Raw genomic sequence first — 16,968 nt, 5'->3', positions numbered from 1 at the left:
GGCGGCTGATCAAAGTGGTTACCCACCCGCTTACTGACTGCAACCAGTGATACTTGACATCGTTGTTCTACTGGTGACCGTTGAGAGTTGATGAGGTTGAGTGGGTGAGAGGTGGAGTCACAAAATGATTGTGAAGAAGGGGTTTGAACTAATTCAGTTTAATGTTTGCAATTTTTCTGAGATTCTAAATGAAAATGTTTCAACACCTTTGGAGAGACATAAATCTTTCGGCGGAAAACTCTTTTCCTCTGGTGATCAGAGAGGCTAACACAAATTTGTTGTATTTACGAACGTATACGATAACTCGTATCCCTTAGTTAATCCCCCTCCCCCCAAAAAAACTTCAAGTTTTTTTAAAAAGATTTTCTTGTTGGTCATAGCTGAGAGGAAATTGGAAAGACCCCGATTGAGATGCACAGTTCTTGTCTATGAAGATCGAACCTTTTGCCCTCAAAGAGGAAGTGATTTACAGATTCCGGGGACTGACAATGATCACACAAAAGGGAATCCAAGAGCCCGATCTTGTTCCAAATTGCATAAAAGGGGGAAGTGTTGTTCAACGTTACTGTAAATTGTACCGTTGAGTATAATAGCTTCTGCACTAATAGTCCTTGTTTTTCTGGTCATTCCATTCAGCGTAAGAAAATATAGTCACGTGATTAGTCTACATATCGTATCTTCATCATACAGTTTTAAGTTTCTTTCTCATTCTTTTTTTAAAATTTTTATAGCCGTCGTTGAACACCCGACTCAATTTTTGGCTTTGCGACTACTAATGTTCAATTCCGCAGCCTTGTCATTTTGAACCTAATATAGAAGACAAGGGAACTCCTGGATCGAATATTTTGAGAAACATACCTTCGTGGAGGACTTTTTCCTGATGGATCTAACCCGCATTTGCGTTACACGGAGAGGAAGACAGCGAGAACCTCCCTCGGTTAGCCTGACTGCAAAAGGGACTCTAACCCATGATCCCTCTACCGCTGAGGATATTTCACGTCAACACTGTGACTGGTGCAAGCCGGATGCGGGATTCGAACCGGGTCAGCCTTATTGGAAGGCAAACGCTCTATCCCCCGCTCTAGGAGGGAAGTGTTCACGAACCAAGTCTTGGGAGGTCAGAGTTGTCTTTAAAAAGTAACGAAATGAATTATTTGTTGAATTTTACTGACCCATCAGTCTCCACGAAACACTCTCTGCTGAGATATTCAACAATGGATGCATCATTTTTGTGTTTTTCTCCAACTTGATAAACGTTTTATAATAAATGAATATGCAGAGGTAATAATAAATAAATTATTGGAATCATTCTTTGCTGGTTATTTTTACACCAGTCTTGTCTTTCCGTCAAACGTTGCATAAAGAGAGGCGCTGAATCAGAGAGTCATCAAGAATGCGTAACAGTAAATAAATAAGTGTGATTCATATGCAGGGTCGCATACGTAATAAAAATAATGAAATGAATGAAAATAAATCTGCAGAAAAGAAGGCATAAAAACAGAATATTGAACCCACTGTCTCTATGCTTCTGAGCGTTTGGCAGAAGAACGACAACCCACGGTAAGGGTAGAGAGGTAGGTACTTTATTTACGTCGCACTAGAGCTGCACAATGGGCTATTGGCGACGGTCTGGGAAGCATCCCTGGGGATGATCCGAAGACATGCCATCGCAATTTTGATCTACTGCAGAGAGGATGGTAGCTCCTGTTTTGGAAACCAGACGACCACCTCGCGAAATGGAGCGCTTTAATGCAGAACAGTTTAACGAGGACGGAAACCGCGCACCCTCGGTCCCTACACAGGCTGATCAAAGTGGTCAATCACCCTCTGACTGACCGCAGCCAGTGATGCTTGACTTTGGTGTTCTACTGGGAACCGTGCTATTGCGATCCGTCCATTGCGGGACCCCACGGCAATGGAGACTTCAATATTTTATGGTTGTTTTATTTGAACCTATTTGTCATTCCTCCAATATCTCCAGTGGGTTCGAATATCGATATAACATACGATGAACATTCTTGCTGCGTTCGTAAAATCGTGCTATCTGCTTTGTAAACTGATAAGAGTTTTTATGTTAGGCAAAAGCTCATCAGAATTGTTTTAATATAAATTTTGACACGTTTGTTGTAAATTATTTAAAAAAAAATGATTATTTAAAAAAAAATATATTACGAAATGAGTGATCTTTTTGAAAACTGTACATCACTAAAAGTATTTTTACACTAGTGTAAGCTTCAAGGCTGAAAGTTTGTTACTCTTAAACAATCAAGTTAAAATCTTCAAAACTTGTCACTTTAATGGGTCCTGCAGTAGATGGATCGTTAAGACGCGGTTTCCAGTAATGCACCGAAGTCAGGCATCACTGGCTGTAAAGTGCACGACTTCAAGCGCAGGTCGTCGGGCTACCGAAGCAAGGGGTGCCATCCCCTCTGCAGAGGATCAAAATTGTGATGGCGTGTCTTCGGATCATCTTCAGGAATGCTTCCCAGACCGTCACCATATTGTGCTGATATAGTGCTCCGTAAATGAGCAACAACAACAACCCAGGCCGTAGCCAATAGCCCGTTATGCAGCTCTAGTGGGACGTCAATAAACTACAACTACTGGAACTGTAATCTAAAGTCCAACACTACTTTTGGAAGATTTAACATTTTATTTGGAAGGAAACTCTGACTTATGCGTTTGAAAAAATAATAGATAGCTTTGTTGTGAACTTGACTGCTTTTTTGTGAGACATTTTTTTATATAAATCTAGTAAAAATAAAAGTTTAAAAATAAGAGCAATGTTTGATCACACAAGAAAAAAAAATTGAAGAGGTTATTTCAATAAACTTAACCGATTAAGCAACCTGGTAAGTGTTTTAACCATCCATAAGCTTACTTATTGCCATTTGTATTTTCTCCTGCTTTAATTTAGGCATTTTTAATGTATGTATGTGAATTTATGTTAGTTTGGGGAGGTGGGCGTGTATAATTTTGGGATTTCTCCAGTTTTTATATTCTTACGAAATTTTTAAAAGTATCTGCTTTCTCTCTCTCTGTGTATAAATTTACGGAAAACATGATTTGAAATTTCAGTTGTAGTCCCATTTCCTATGGGAAGAAAGTGCTTCCACCGAAATGTTGTGCTATTGTCACATTCTTTTCGTCTAAGTCGCTACGATGTAATTTAATCATTATTTTAGTTGTATTTACTTAGCGTTGTAGTAAGTACTTGTAAAAAATCTCATTAAAGTTAGTTTTTAAAGTGCTCATTTCAAACACACACTAAATAGTTTTTAAAATACATCATTAAATAATGTTAAATAGGATGAAATGTCATTCCAAATATCTTATAAAGTCGTTATAAAGATAGTTAATTTTGTTAGATAGTTAAGAAGATAGTTGAAAAGAAAGTTAATTTTGATGTCAAATATTTTCAGGGAATATAGTACTTTTCAGAATTTATAATGCGAAATAAACCTACCTCAACGTCAATTCAAATTTTATTGCACTTTGAATAAATTTTGATTTTAATTATAAAAGAGAAATTTATTTTCAGTTTGATATTGAGGTTCTGACAAAAAAAAAGTCTTTTCATTGAATGATGATATTTTCGCAGTAGAATGAAATTTAATTATTCAGTAGAATGAAAAGGATAAATTGAATCGAAGCTCAACTATTTTTCTCAGTTTTAAAGTAGAAAACAGCCATTTTGTGTATGTGTAGAATTTTTGATTAGGAGTAGAGAAGTTTTCTTTCAAACTGGGTAGTGATCAGAAATTACTTCAAAGGAATATAAATAACTGTAGTTACTCTATATTTTCTATAAAAAATCATTTCAAATTTCTATCCTAATTTTAAAATTAGGATTAATGAATTTATATCGAGAGTTTAGAAATTTTTTGTGAATTATACATTTTTTTGGATGAAAGATTATTTATATTTTCAAATGACAGATAGATATCTATTTACATTATTTTAGAATGAAGATTTGAGCATTTGAAAAAACACAAAAACTGTATGGTGCTAGAATATTTAAATCTAGTTTTTGTTTCGAAAACAATATGCATTACAACACTCTAAAAGTTCGAATGATGCAGCTTTTATTTTACTTCATTTTTTAAAATGTCTCGTTTCCATGCAGTAAACTGTATACGTGAAATGAATTACATTAGATGTAAAAAGAAAAATTGCAAATATTAAGAAAAGTATGAATTAGAGCTTTGATTTTTTTTCTCTACTGTAAGAGTGAAAATCATTAATAGAGTTGAAAGTTTGATTTTTTATATAATTTTACAAATAAATGCTGTGTTCTTATAATGTTATTCATGTTCTGAATTTACATTTTTAAATATTCAATTACGCCTTTCTTTAAACGAGTGATTTGAAAATTATAGCCCTAGAAATATGTCAAATCGGACCTATCAGTAGCTAAGAGGCGTAAAACACGACAGGTAGTTTATTGTCGAAATTCTCCTCCTATTGCACAATTCTTTCAAATTTTGTTGGTCAAAGTAAAAAACCAAAACATGAATGATGATCAAAATGTTCCCGAAATAATGCATCCATATGAAAAACTCCCGACACAAGTCATTTCAGACATGGATGACAGGGTTGGTAAAGAACCGAAGCAAAAAATTTTGAGAATTCAGCTTCACGTTATGCAGAAAGTAATGGAAAAGTGAGGCGTTCGAGTACATCAGCATTTTATTCGCAAACTGGAAAATACGTTAACTGTTGACAGGTCATGACTTCTCCATAAAAAATGGCTAAATACAGAAATATAGTAAAAAAGATAATACAGTAAAAAAATAATACAGTAAAAAAAATAATAATCCGAGAAATGTTTTAAGAAAATAGGATACCCTCCTTGAAATTAAACCATCTTCAAATGAGTGAGAAAGAGCCGCGATGGCTCAGGAGATAGAGCATTCGCCTTCCAATGAGGTGAACCGGGGTTCGATCCTGGCGATGGCGGGTCGATACGCATTCCGCATCCGGCTTGCACCGACCACAGTGCTGACGTGAAATATCCTCGGTGGTAGACGAATCATGGGTCTCCCCCCTCCCTTGTCGTCAGGCTAACCGTGAGAGGTCCTCGTGGTCTTCCTCTCCACGTAACGCAAATGCGGGTTAGCTCCATCAGAAAGATCTCCACGACGGCAAGTTTACCAATACTCAATCCAGGAGTTTCTTTGTCTTCTGAATTGGGTTCAAAATGACAAGGATTCGGAGATGAACATGAGTTGTCGTAAACCCATAAAATTGGGTCAGCTGTTCAACGACGATTATATATATAAAAAATAGTTTTAAAGGTAGTAGGATTTTATATGTAAAAGTAAAAGAAAATAATTTTTTATACTGAAAATTCCTAAATTATTCTATTGACATGCTTTTGGATTCAGCTTAAGATAACTCAGGGGAATACAAAATAAGTACAAAAATGTAATAACTATTGACCTTATTTTGGTCTGATTGGATAGAGCACAAAAAAGTATAGATTAGGAAACCTCACTTGTCTAGACAGATATTTCAGACGAGAAAATAAGTGTACGGAATAATAATCCGTTTAATACTTAAAAAATCCTTTTTTTTTAAATATAATTCTGCCCTACTGATTTCAGTTTGCAGTCATTCGATTTAGAATCAATAGTTAAATTTCGAAACATATTTTTAATATATTTTTACATTCCCTTTTGAAGCAATAAGAGTTTATCCATCCATACAAGGTTTTTATATCATATTTTTTCACCGTATAAGTTCATATAAACTCTTAAAAGTCTTCATATTATCTCTCTTATAACCAGGAGTACCCATACAGAAATAACAATGTGTACAATTATAAAACAATATAGGGTTTAAAATTATAGAACAGTTTTCAAGTTTTAATTTTTTTAAATAGTTTTGGAAGATATTTTTATTAATATTTTAAGTATTTTTTGACTATTTAATACTACTTTTAAAATAATATTATGGGTAGGAGGCTATTTTTTTAAAATTCTTTTAAATGAGAGATACTTTTAACAGAATAAAACCGATAATAATGAAGTGTAATAAAAAAATCATTAGGTGATTAAAGTTGTAAAAAACTTTCAAAATTTTATCGACTTGCGTTTACAGTTTTAAATTGCAATAAATATACTAACAAAAGCGTTAAATAGTATTGAAAAGCGCAACAAGACCAATATTCAGGCGAGATTTCGAAATTTGTGTACGTTAAGCTTGTGTTTGGTCCAATTCAAATCTAGGTTACCAAGTACCCATTTCAACAATATCTAGTTCAACTTATATATCATCGGCATAATGTATCCACATAACTTACAAAAATCATTGATCAAGTAAAAGTCCTAAAATGAAACCACCACTCGCGACTGAAATGACTCAGGAGCCTTCCAATGAGGAGAACCGGGTTCGAAACTCAGCGATGGCTGGTAGATCCGAATCCGGCTTGCATCGACCACAGTGCTGACGTGAAACATCCCCAGTGGTAGACGGATCATGGGCAAGAGTCCCTTTTGCCGTCAGGCTAACCGTGGGAGGTTCTCATGGTCTCCCTCTCCATGTAACGCGAATACGGTTAGTACCATCAAAAAGTCCTCTACGAAGGCAAATTTCTCCTCTGACTTGATCTAGGAGTTCTCTTGTCTTCTGGATTGGGTTCAAAATGACTAGGTTACGGAGTTGAGCATTTGTAGTCGTAAAACCAAAATTGTGTCGGCTGTTCAACGACGCGGTTATAATATTAAATGAAATGAAATTACTAAAATGTTTGTTACCCTTTCTTGTTTATTAGACAAGTGAGACCCATTTAAAATATAAACCTCACCCTATTTAAGTTTTTGAATTGAATGAATTACATTATCGAATGCTTTGAAAAATGTCTAAAAAAGGTTTTGCTGTTATTAATGTTCTTTTCATAAATGAAATTTGTGAAAGAATATCTATGGTGCTTCTATTTTCAATAAAATAAATTGATTATGGACATGAAAAAAATTAAATATAAGAAAAGTAAAATTATCGATTTGATATAAATACTTCGATTTATTTAGAAAATTTCGTCAAAATCGATCTGAAATTGACGTTTTTGCTTGCGGATTTGAAGGTAGCGCATTTTTTAAATGAGTTTAAAAAATTCAACATTATTGACAATTGCTTCGGTATTGAAAAGCCGTCCTAACCATTGAAATTTGGATTCGAAAAAGAATTCAAGATGTCATTTAACTTCTGAATTAAAAACCTTAAATATAGCAAAAGATTTATTGCACCTTTAATATAAGAAATGTAACATTGAAATTATCATTACCTGAAGTATTGCTACAAAAAAATAAATTTAAATAATTTTACTCGCAGTGTTGATATAATTATGTTGACAAGATACCGTATTTAAGAAGCATTTTATAAATCGCTCTTTCTATAAAATACCTGTCTTTTATTTTAAGTGAGTTAATGTTCCATTTATAGGCTACTTAATATGATTCGTCAAGAGGATATTTAGGCAATTTTTTTGAATAATTTTCGTTTCTTAGAACCCTATTTGGGGGTCATCCATTTTTTGTCGTATATTTTTTATTAAATTTTGTTTTTAATTTAAAATTAGATTTTTATCGTTCTAATCTTAAATAAAAATGAAAAGAACTTCCCAATGTGTTCTGATAAATATTTGAACAGCTGTTTATTAAAATGCGGTTTAAGTGTTTTGTTTAAACTTCAGCTTGGATCAATTAAATCATTTAAAAAAAAAATGCAGCAGAAAGTGATTTTGAAGCTTAACCAACTGGTGGTTTAGTAAATGGGCAACATTAGAAGAATGTTTCTACCCAAATACGCTATTATAATAACATGGGAAAGGGAGTGTGGTGAGGCTGGATAGATATTTTAGCTTTTAGTCAATTTTCTCGATATCTATAATGAGGTGTAAAATTTAAATATCTCCGCAAAGTTCAGTTCTTCATTACTATAGTAGTGAAGAAAAAAAAAAGGGGGGGGGGTCCCGAAGAATTTTTGTCCTGGGGCCGCAATTAGGATAAATCTGGCCCTGATTTAGATTTAATTGTTCGATTTAAATCATAAACTGTTAATAGACTGTTTTGATTTAATTTTAAATGGATAGTTCAATTACTGTATAAAAATTTGAAGATATTTCTGCTGATCCATTTTCAATCCATTTTGCGTTCTTTGGAAGGTTTTTCACAGGCTGCGAAAAACCTAGAAAAAAAAATACTAACCTGAAAAGATTTTCAGTCCCCCCATACAAACAATTATGAGATGATAATTGGAATGTGTTTTTATTTTCTAGTCAAACTGATGGCATTCCTCCAACTTTTGCAAAGAAGCCATCCATTAGACAGGAAGATGAAGGAAGGCGTCTATTGTTCGAGTGCAGAATATTAGCTGATCCTAAGCCAACAGTTTTTTGGTTCCATGATGGTAATCCAGTAAAAGAATCTTCAAGGTGCAAGGTAGTCACCTTTTTTTTTCTCAATACATTTTGAAGGAATTTTTCAGTGATTGATTATATATATATATATATATATATATATATATATATATATATATATATATATATATATATATATATATATATATATATATATATATATATATATATATATATATATATATATATATATATATATATATATATATATATATATATATATATATATATATATATATATATATATATATATATATATATATATATATATATATATATATATATATATATATATATATATATATATATATATATATATATATATATATATATATATATATATTTTGTAATTTTATAATTTTTTTCTCTCCATGTTTTCTCAACAGTTTGAACTTATTTTACGAGTTCTATATACTTGCAGCTTAGACGCAGTAAATAAAACTTATTAATTTTTTTAGTTTTCCTCTTTTTTCGTTTTGTCCCTTTTCTATTTATTTATTGTGCTATATATAAAAAATAGCATTAAACAAAAATGAAGACTAAAATTTAAATACAATTAGTCAAAAGCAGCAAAAAACCCAAAATCATCACACAATTTGGATAAATATGGAACAACTTAGATAGAAACAAAATGAGACATTTCAAGCATGTCAGCTAGTTTTTTTAGGTTTTTTGTCGGTACTTTTTCAGGGTACACACTACCCTGATAACAACATTTCTCTAGTCAGTGGTTCAAACAAAAACTGACAAAATAAGACACTTCAAAGATTAAATTAAGGAGTCCTCAAAAAAATGTCTAACATTTCTTTACATGTCGATAACATTTTTCTGCGGAATGAGATAGATTTATAAAACGAATTTCGTTTTGGCTATTATCTGAAATCAATTAGATATTTATGACCATAGTTTTTGGTGCGAAGGTGGTTGTACATTTTTAAAATTTTATTTAGTTTGGCCATAAACTTTTCTTTTTATAAATAACCGAATTTAAAATTTCTGCCTTTATAAATACATATAAATTTGATAAGGAATAATGAAATGAGCGCACTAAAGAAAAGTATGAACTTCTCGACTCTGGGCTTACATTTATGTAAAGCAAAGCCATTCACTGCTTCTTGAAACCAGTGTGTTCGTTGTAACCGAAGTGTCTATGGATCTATTTTAAATAACACAGTTTTTGTGGTGTCCGACCATTAAAAACAAATATCTGTTTTCTTCTCTAGTTAAGGCTGGATAAAGATGGAAACGCTTATTTTTCAACATTAGAAATTGATGACGTCACAATAGAAGATGCTGGAAAATATAAAGTCACTGCCAAAAATGAATTGGGCGAAAGTCACGCTACCATTAGTCTCAACTTTGATAGCAGTAAGTTTTTATTTTCAGTTTTCTCTTAAGTAATGGGTGCACCACTTTTTAGAGTAATGGCCCACAGCATGTAGATTAACGAAGGCCGCAAGCATGTTAGCGGCGAATATGATCATTTTTATCTGAAGTGTTCTAAGCACCAACTATTTTTATCAGTAACCTTAGTGACATACTTGCAGAAAATTAAATACTTTTAATTATTTGAATTTATTTCAAACTAATAAAACTGATAAATTTTTAAATTTTTTTCTTCCATTTTTTACAATAATGTATATGCATATATACAAGCAAGGAATATGCATTTTATAGAGTAATTCAGGATACGTAGCGTTTTAAAAAGTGTTTAAAGGTGCTTATTTTCGATTTTCGTTTTTTAAAAGCCCATAAAGGTGCTTTTTTCATTGGGTGTTTTTAAAAAGTGCTTCCTTTTCCCTTTTTCAAAATGAGATTTTCCCTTTGATTCTCGCTACAAAAAGCCACATTTTTCCTATCCAACTCAATTCATTCAACCCCAATCTATTTCGGCGTATTGTCAGTGTATGAAAACGCCGTTCTTTTCTACATGATTCAAAATTTCATGATTTTTGACGATGCCATAAGGGGTTTTTATTGCATGACGGGTTTTATTGCATGAGGGGTTTTTATTGCAAGATAAAACTGTCAATTATCAAAAACTTTCTGCCTAATTATGATAATTTTTTTTAGTGCTTAAAAATATTTTTTGAGTGCTTGAAAAGTGCTTATTTTTTGTTGAATAATTTGGCTACGCACCCTGAGTAATATAAATTTGAATGAAATATTTTAATAAAAGAAATTTAATAATGTTCAACCTACTGACTGTTCTGTACTTAAAATGTCGTATTTTAACCTGCTGTCTTCTCCACATAGCGAAACCGGTGTTTCCATGCACTTTGATAGATGAATAGTGTAAAGGGGAGAAACATTCTCCCAATTTTAAACTTTTGTTAAACCGCCAGTGGGTTAAGCAGAAATGAAATGAAATTTTTTTTTTATTACGACGGGCCTCACATCTTCAGTCGGCGGGCACTTTGTGGCCCACACCCCTACTGTAAAGTGTTTAGAACTGATTTCTCACTTATATTTTCTGTATTGTAGGTGAAGATGAAGGCATTCCTGCAGGAGGGACCAAGCCACTTTTTACAGAAAAACCAGCCATTAAAGGTGCTGACAATTTCAAAAAAGTCACTTTTGAGTGTAGATTGATTGCTGATCCGAAACCGACAATACAATGGTAAGTCAATATTAGTTTTTCCAGATTTTTTTTAAATGCTATGAAATGGGATGATAATAATTCACAATAAGAAAAGAAATCAATATTAATGTTAAAGAACAGCTTAAAACTACAATTTAAAAAAAAATGACGCAATACAGCAGGAATTTCGCAAGAAAATTGAACGCAAATTTTTTACAATAAAGAAAACAATGCATAAAATGAAAAATATAATAATGACAACCGATGCTGACGTCATCTGGGAAGTCATAAAAATAGTACGAAACCTTTTCGATCAAGAGAGTGACAGAAGGTTTGCTCTCTCGATGGCTTTCCAAGAAGTCCAGGAAAAGAGAACACAAAATACAAAAGTAAAATTAATACAAAGTATAGAAACCAATTACAAAAAGTAAATAAATTTCAAAAAACCTACCTACTTAAAACTTTCTGTTATCGAGAATTAATCCAATTCAGGCGAAATTCTTGATGACTAAAAATTTGCAATAGTTCAAATTCTGTTTTAATTTTCAAAGAAAATGTTGTTGGAAAGAACAAAAATCAAAGTTTTTCCTCGCTTCTTTACAATCTTTTTGATAAGGAATAATGTAGTATGAAATCGATAAAATGTGATAGTTTAAAAATTTAAGTAATGAATGGAATGACCTTATAGGTTTATTTTGAGCAATAGCAACATAATTCACCTGGGTACATGGATTTAACACTAGGTTTACGGGACAGTGTCATTTTGACGCATTTCGAATTTTATAAGGAAAATTACAAAACCCGTTTGCATTTTTATTTTATCTTTTGTAATGACTTTTATCCATTGATCGACGTAAATATATATTGAAATCCATTTTCTGCAAAAGCGTTGAAACATTGAAATTCTCTATAGTGGTATCTTTACGGAATTCTATTGTGGTATCTCTATGGATATGCGTCCATTCGACGCGATCGTAATGTAGACAAAATTTTGAGTAAACATGCAAACATCACATCCATAATAAATAGGAATGTACCAACACTACTTACTTCCGTTATCGTTAATAAGATTAGTGAATAATGAAAACTTTCCATAAATATATATCTCATATTTTCATTGCTTTTTTCGTTATATTATATAATTACATTGCGTTCTAAGTGCTCTTAAATGTATTCGTTCATGCGTTAAATTGACGCGTGTCCGTAGAGATAAGTATATAAGAAACGTCCGTAGACCTAGTGTTAATGTGAAAGTAACCAATCTGTAACACAAATGTCAGTGTTAAATGAAATTCAGGTAATCCAAATCTATGTAGATAACCAGCAAGACACCCTAAGGCAGTGTTTCCCGAACTTATGACTTTCGTGTACCCTTTCTAAATTTTTCGTTACGCTGTGTACCACTAATAAAAAAAATTAATGTATTTTTTTAAAAATATGCTTACTTTTCTTTTTTAGCACAAAGTTTTCGGTAAAAAAAATACTTAAATTTTGGTAAAAAATTCTATGTTAAGGATAAAAATTATATTTTATTAAAATAATCAAAATAAATAGAATTTATTACAAACCTTCACTACAAAACAATTACACCAAACTTTGAAAGCACAACTGCCTGTTGATATTAACTGTTAACTCAGCAAAAAATAGCAAAAGAAAAATACGTAATCGTAAATTTTAATGGCTGGCTTTGTTTTTAAATTAAATTTTTTGAAATTTTCGTCAGTTGCAAGATATTTCGCATAACAACGCGTACCCCCGCTGAACTGTTCCCGTACCCCTGGGGGTACGCGTACCACACTTTGGGAAACACTGCCCTAAGGGATCCTTTTGATGAGTTTTATCACAGATTTGTTCAGGTATTCAACGAGTAATTCCCTACTTAGGGCAGCTTCAGGCGTAGAGAATCAGGAACAAAAAGTGTGATTATGTGAAAACAAAATTGAGTTCATTTGGTGCAAGTATGAAAGCAAAGTGGTCAGAATACTTATCTTTTTCAGGTTTCACAATGGCAAAGAAGTTGTGGATGGTGGAAAATATAAATATGGTCTGATTTCTGATAAACACAATCATATAGTTTCATTAGAAATAACAAATGTTGTGGGGGCTGATGGCGGTGAATACAAAGCTGTGGCCACCAACAAAAACGGTGACGGACACGCCAATATTACACTCAATTTTGAAAGTAAGATTTCTTTTTTTAATACTTATATGTTTTAAAAATAAGTTTATCTATACTAAATGAAGAGGATTTCTTTTTTGAAACACTAATCTTTTATAAATTAAACTGATTTCACGAGAAAAAATAATTTCTTATTAAATGGTCGTGCAAAATAGTCTCATGAATGGAAATAATATTTATTCGAAATTGTTCGATGATTTAGAATGGTTTCAAGCTCTAGACTTTGTGATGAAGAGATGCTCTCTTTTTGGGGTTGGAACAAATTGATCGGAAACTTTAGATCGATACAACTTTTATTATGTTACTTTTATTTGAATGACTGAAATGTGAATGTTGGGTGAATGTTGACAATCACCCATTGGTAAATGTGTCCGAAATATATAATAGGTCTAGTTAAGTGCCACTACTCGGTCATCGATGTTTATTTAAGGTGTGACAGCCCGGTACTCCGAACGCAGTTGTTTCTCCTAATCTATCCTTAGTAGATATTAAAATATAGAATAAATTTAATAATATCAGCGAATATCAAATCTGATATTTGGGATATTCACCGAAGCGACTCTATTTCGGTCATTCACGATATTACGATACACTGAGGTGACAAAAGTCACGGGATCGCGTACAAAATGCATTCAAGATTTGTGCCACTCTGACGTGACAGAGATTCCTTTTTGGAAAGTGTGAGTGTCATAACCTGCATTAAATGACAGTGGAATTATCTCAAGCCTCGGTGGTGTTAAATTGAGAGCGGCGCTAAATTTAACTGCAATCTTTGACATCACGCTTAGCTCCTTTCCTGAGCTCGCCATAATACTGGTGGTTGGGGGTTGGTTGGTAGGGCCCAGGTAAAAGACTCCCCGTGTAGAAAATGGTGTCTGATACATGTTAAATCGGTCGAATCTCAAAGTCCTCCATGTTCCCATAACAAATCATACCTCGGGGGGTACTGATCCAGGACTTTCCTTGTCTTCTGGCTTGGTTCAAAATTATGAGGCTGCGGAATTGAATATTAGTAGTTATAAACCCTGAAAAAAATTGGGTCGGCTGTTTAACGAGGGTTATGACATATACGACACGATGGTTGGGCAATAGACGACTTCAGCATGGCCAGTTGAGTCACGATTTCAGCGGTTCATGGAAGATTGTGTAATATATATATAATTAATTATTTAATGTAGTTTCAGCGCATTAAATATTCGTTAGTCTTAAAAACCAGATTCATTTTTGATCCGGCACTGAAAGGCTAACAAGGGTGAATACATTATTGTTTAAAAGTAAAATCTTGATGACAAATATCAAATGCACCGAAACGACATTACTTTCCGCTCCCCCTAATCTATATAATAAAATAATAAATTAGTTAATGAGTTAAGTAATAATGTCAAAACTTTTTAAGCAACGAAACTGATGTAATCGGCTTCATCTCTTTTTGATAGGCATAGATAAACAGTAATAGCCGAAGTCAATCATTTTTAATAGGCAAAGACCATCTCTTATTAATGACATCGTTTTTTAATTCTCTGAGGCGTGTTTTATTTATGCCTTAACTTTTTAAGAGGTTTGACTATCGAATTTAGTATTCTGAAGTCAATATTTCTGAACAAGCATTTATGTTGTTTTTTTTTATTCAGTTTAGTTTATACATTTTAATAACCTCATATAGTCGGGTTAATTATTTTTATTTCATTAAATAATGTTTCTTGCATTGCATACATTTTCGAACATTTTTAACCTTACTAATATTTTTTCTTCTTTTTTCTTTTCAATAGATGACAAACCACAGTAAGTACTGCCTTCCTTATTATTTTATCAACATATGTTTATGTGTATAATACAGTCAAACCTCGTACATGTGAACCATTGATTGATTAAGGGACGGATTATTCTCATGTACACTATAAGAGAAGCTATTTGTGAAAAAAATATTCCCTATCTTTTGTCATTATGTTAATTGACTTACGCTGCAAGTGAATGGAACCAGTCTGATGGGAGATGTCTGATTGCATCATTGTTTGCAAAGTAGTAAACAGCTTTTTTCTGTGTTTTTAATACGAATATAGTTTTCGCTTGCCCTGTACAGTGCGCAAATGATCACTCTGAATAACGTTTGATTCTAATGGTCGGATTATCACGTTCTACGACTCAATCTTAATGGTTCGAAGAGGTCACCTTAATTAGCACAAGCGAGAAATCAAACACAAAAACGTTCTGAATAAACACTCCTTTTATTTTCAGCGATTTTTAATTTCAAAAATAATCTCCCAACAGGATCCATTTATGTTAATTTTACTTTTTGCCTCGAGAACTTTTTTATCAAATTATAAAAATTTCCATTCTTTGCAAATATTTATTGTTTTTTTATTATTTTATTTAATGATAATTAAAAAAAGTTTGAATTGTAAGCTTCTTATATCATTTTAAAGAATGACATTTTACACGGCAAAGTACACTATTTGAACGAAATCGGTCGAATAGCTCCCGAATATTAAAAGTACGTTTTTTTTCAAAATTCGATTTCTCAGGTATTATTGGAACGAATTATGCTCTTAAATTTTGCTACGTAAAATGGCATTCTTTAAAATGATGTAAAAATTGTATACCTTACCATTCCAAAATTTTTTATGCGCATCATTTGTAAAAAAAAAAATTTATTTAAACTATGTTCAGAAAAAAACTAAAAATAAGAAAACATTAACTTGATGACTTAAGCAACTCAAAAATTTCACCTAATGAAAATATGCTAATATTTAAAAGCTTCGTGTCTGATTCTAGCGTCATTCTGTAATGGATTCTGTTAAACATACTTCAAAACTTTTCTTTGAAAAAAAAAGAGTATGAATCCACATCTTTAGGAACATTGTATGTTTCATGAATTGTTTTTTTGTTTAGAATTCCAAAGGGTAAAACTCCTAGGTTTCCGAAGAAGCCAACGATTCGTCAGGTGGGCGAATCACTCTTTCTGGAGTGCATCTTGGAAGCTGATCCCCTTCCAGAAATAGTTTGGTATCACGGATCAACGAAAATAAAGGACGGAAAGAGACATAAAATACAAACAAAATCTCAAGGATCCGAAATGTATCTTTTGACATTGGAAATACAAGTGAGGCACTTTTCTCTTTTTCCTTGACCTCTCTTTCGTTGCCAATCGGTTTTTGTAGTTAACTGCAACTATGCGACAAATGTAGTTAACTGAAACTATTCTTCTTTTAAATGTAGTCACTACTAACTACACTGGTGTATGAAATGAAGATAATGATTGAAGAGAGAGAAGGTTGATTATCTCCAGAACTACTAAACCGATTGACATTCGATATGTACGTACACTGATACAATACAATTGAAATAACCATTCCACAATACACGCCGCACATGATCGTGCATGTAACACTGGCTGGAGTCGGAAATGGCCACAGGACAATTCAGGAAATGATAAACTGTATGAAATCACACTGTAAGAGGGGATTAACCCATTTTTGTTTTGTTTATTCTGCTACCGCTGTTTCATACCTTCCGACTTCAAAGAGTGTTACGCATGCGTGTGTATTACAATTATTAAATGGTTATTTTATATGTACTGTACCAATGTATGTACACATATCAAATTTCATTAAAATCAGTCCAGAGATAATCGACCCAGTCTGCAAATTTCTCTTCATTTCTTATACGAGTGTACTTTGTAACTTAGAAACTAATTTAAGGTGACGAACTGTACTGGAGAACTTAATTTACACCTATATTCGAAAAGTTCTTCAATATGAAAGTGGCGCACATTAAATATAAGGGAATAAT

At 32.5% G+C, this 16,968-nt stretch overlaps 2 protein-coding genes across 10 annotated transcripts in view; both read left to right on the top strand.

The window, feature by feature from the left end:
• Nucleotides 1-15,008, top strand: part of LOC147812696 (disorganized muscle protein 1-like) — a 50,911-nt gene extending 35,903 nt beyond the window's left edge. Inside the window, exons 4-8 of the mRNA XM_087158576.1 lie at nucleotides 8,279-8,441; nucleotides 9,643-9,787; nucleotides 10,904-11,039; nucleotides 12,998-13,182; nucleotides 14,949-15,008. Of these exons, the coding sequence (XP_087014702.1) occupies nucleotides 8,279-8,441; nucleotides 9,643-9,787; nucleotides 10,904-11,039; nucleotides 12,998-13,182; nucleotides 14,949-14,965 (646 nt within the window). The 3' untranslated portion in view covers nucleotides 14,966-15,008. The remainder of the gene's footprint in view (nucleotides 1-8,278; nucleotides 8,442-9,642; nucleotides 9,788-10,903; nucleotides 11,040-12,997; nucleotides 13,183-14,948) is intronic.
• Nucleotides 15,009-16,068: 1,060 nt separating this feature from the next.
• The window catches only part of LOC107453633 (twitchin), a 264,438-nt gene continuing 263,538 nt past the window's right edge, over nucleotides 16,069-16,968 (top strand). For 7 of the 9 annotated variants that reach the window (XM_087158572.1, XM_087158571.1, XM_087158570.1 and 4 more), the window contains exon 1: nucleotides 16,075-16,279. In XM_087158572.1, coding sequence (XP_087014698.1) covers nucleotides 16,253-16,279 — 27 coding nt within the window. In that variant the 5' untranslated portion in view covers nucleotides 16,075-16,252. Of the gene's footprint in view, nucleotides 16,280-16,968 lie in introns of all 9 variants that reach the window. The other 2 variants (XM_087158573.1, XM_087158574.1) reach the window with 1 other exon arrangement.

The sequence above is a fragment of the Parasteatoda tepidariorum genome, chromosome 3 (genome assembly GCF_982258835.1).
Source record: "Parasteatoda tepidariorum strain Cologne lab strain chromosome 3, Ptep-v5.0, whole genome shotgun sequence".
Classification (NCBI taxonomy): Eukaryota; Metazoa; Arthropoda; class Arachnida; order Araneae; family Theridiidae; genus Parasteatoda; species Parasteatoda tepidariorum.
The sequence above is the reverse complement of the archived record's forward strand: the minus strand, read 5'-3'. Positions and strand labels throughout refer to the sequence as shown.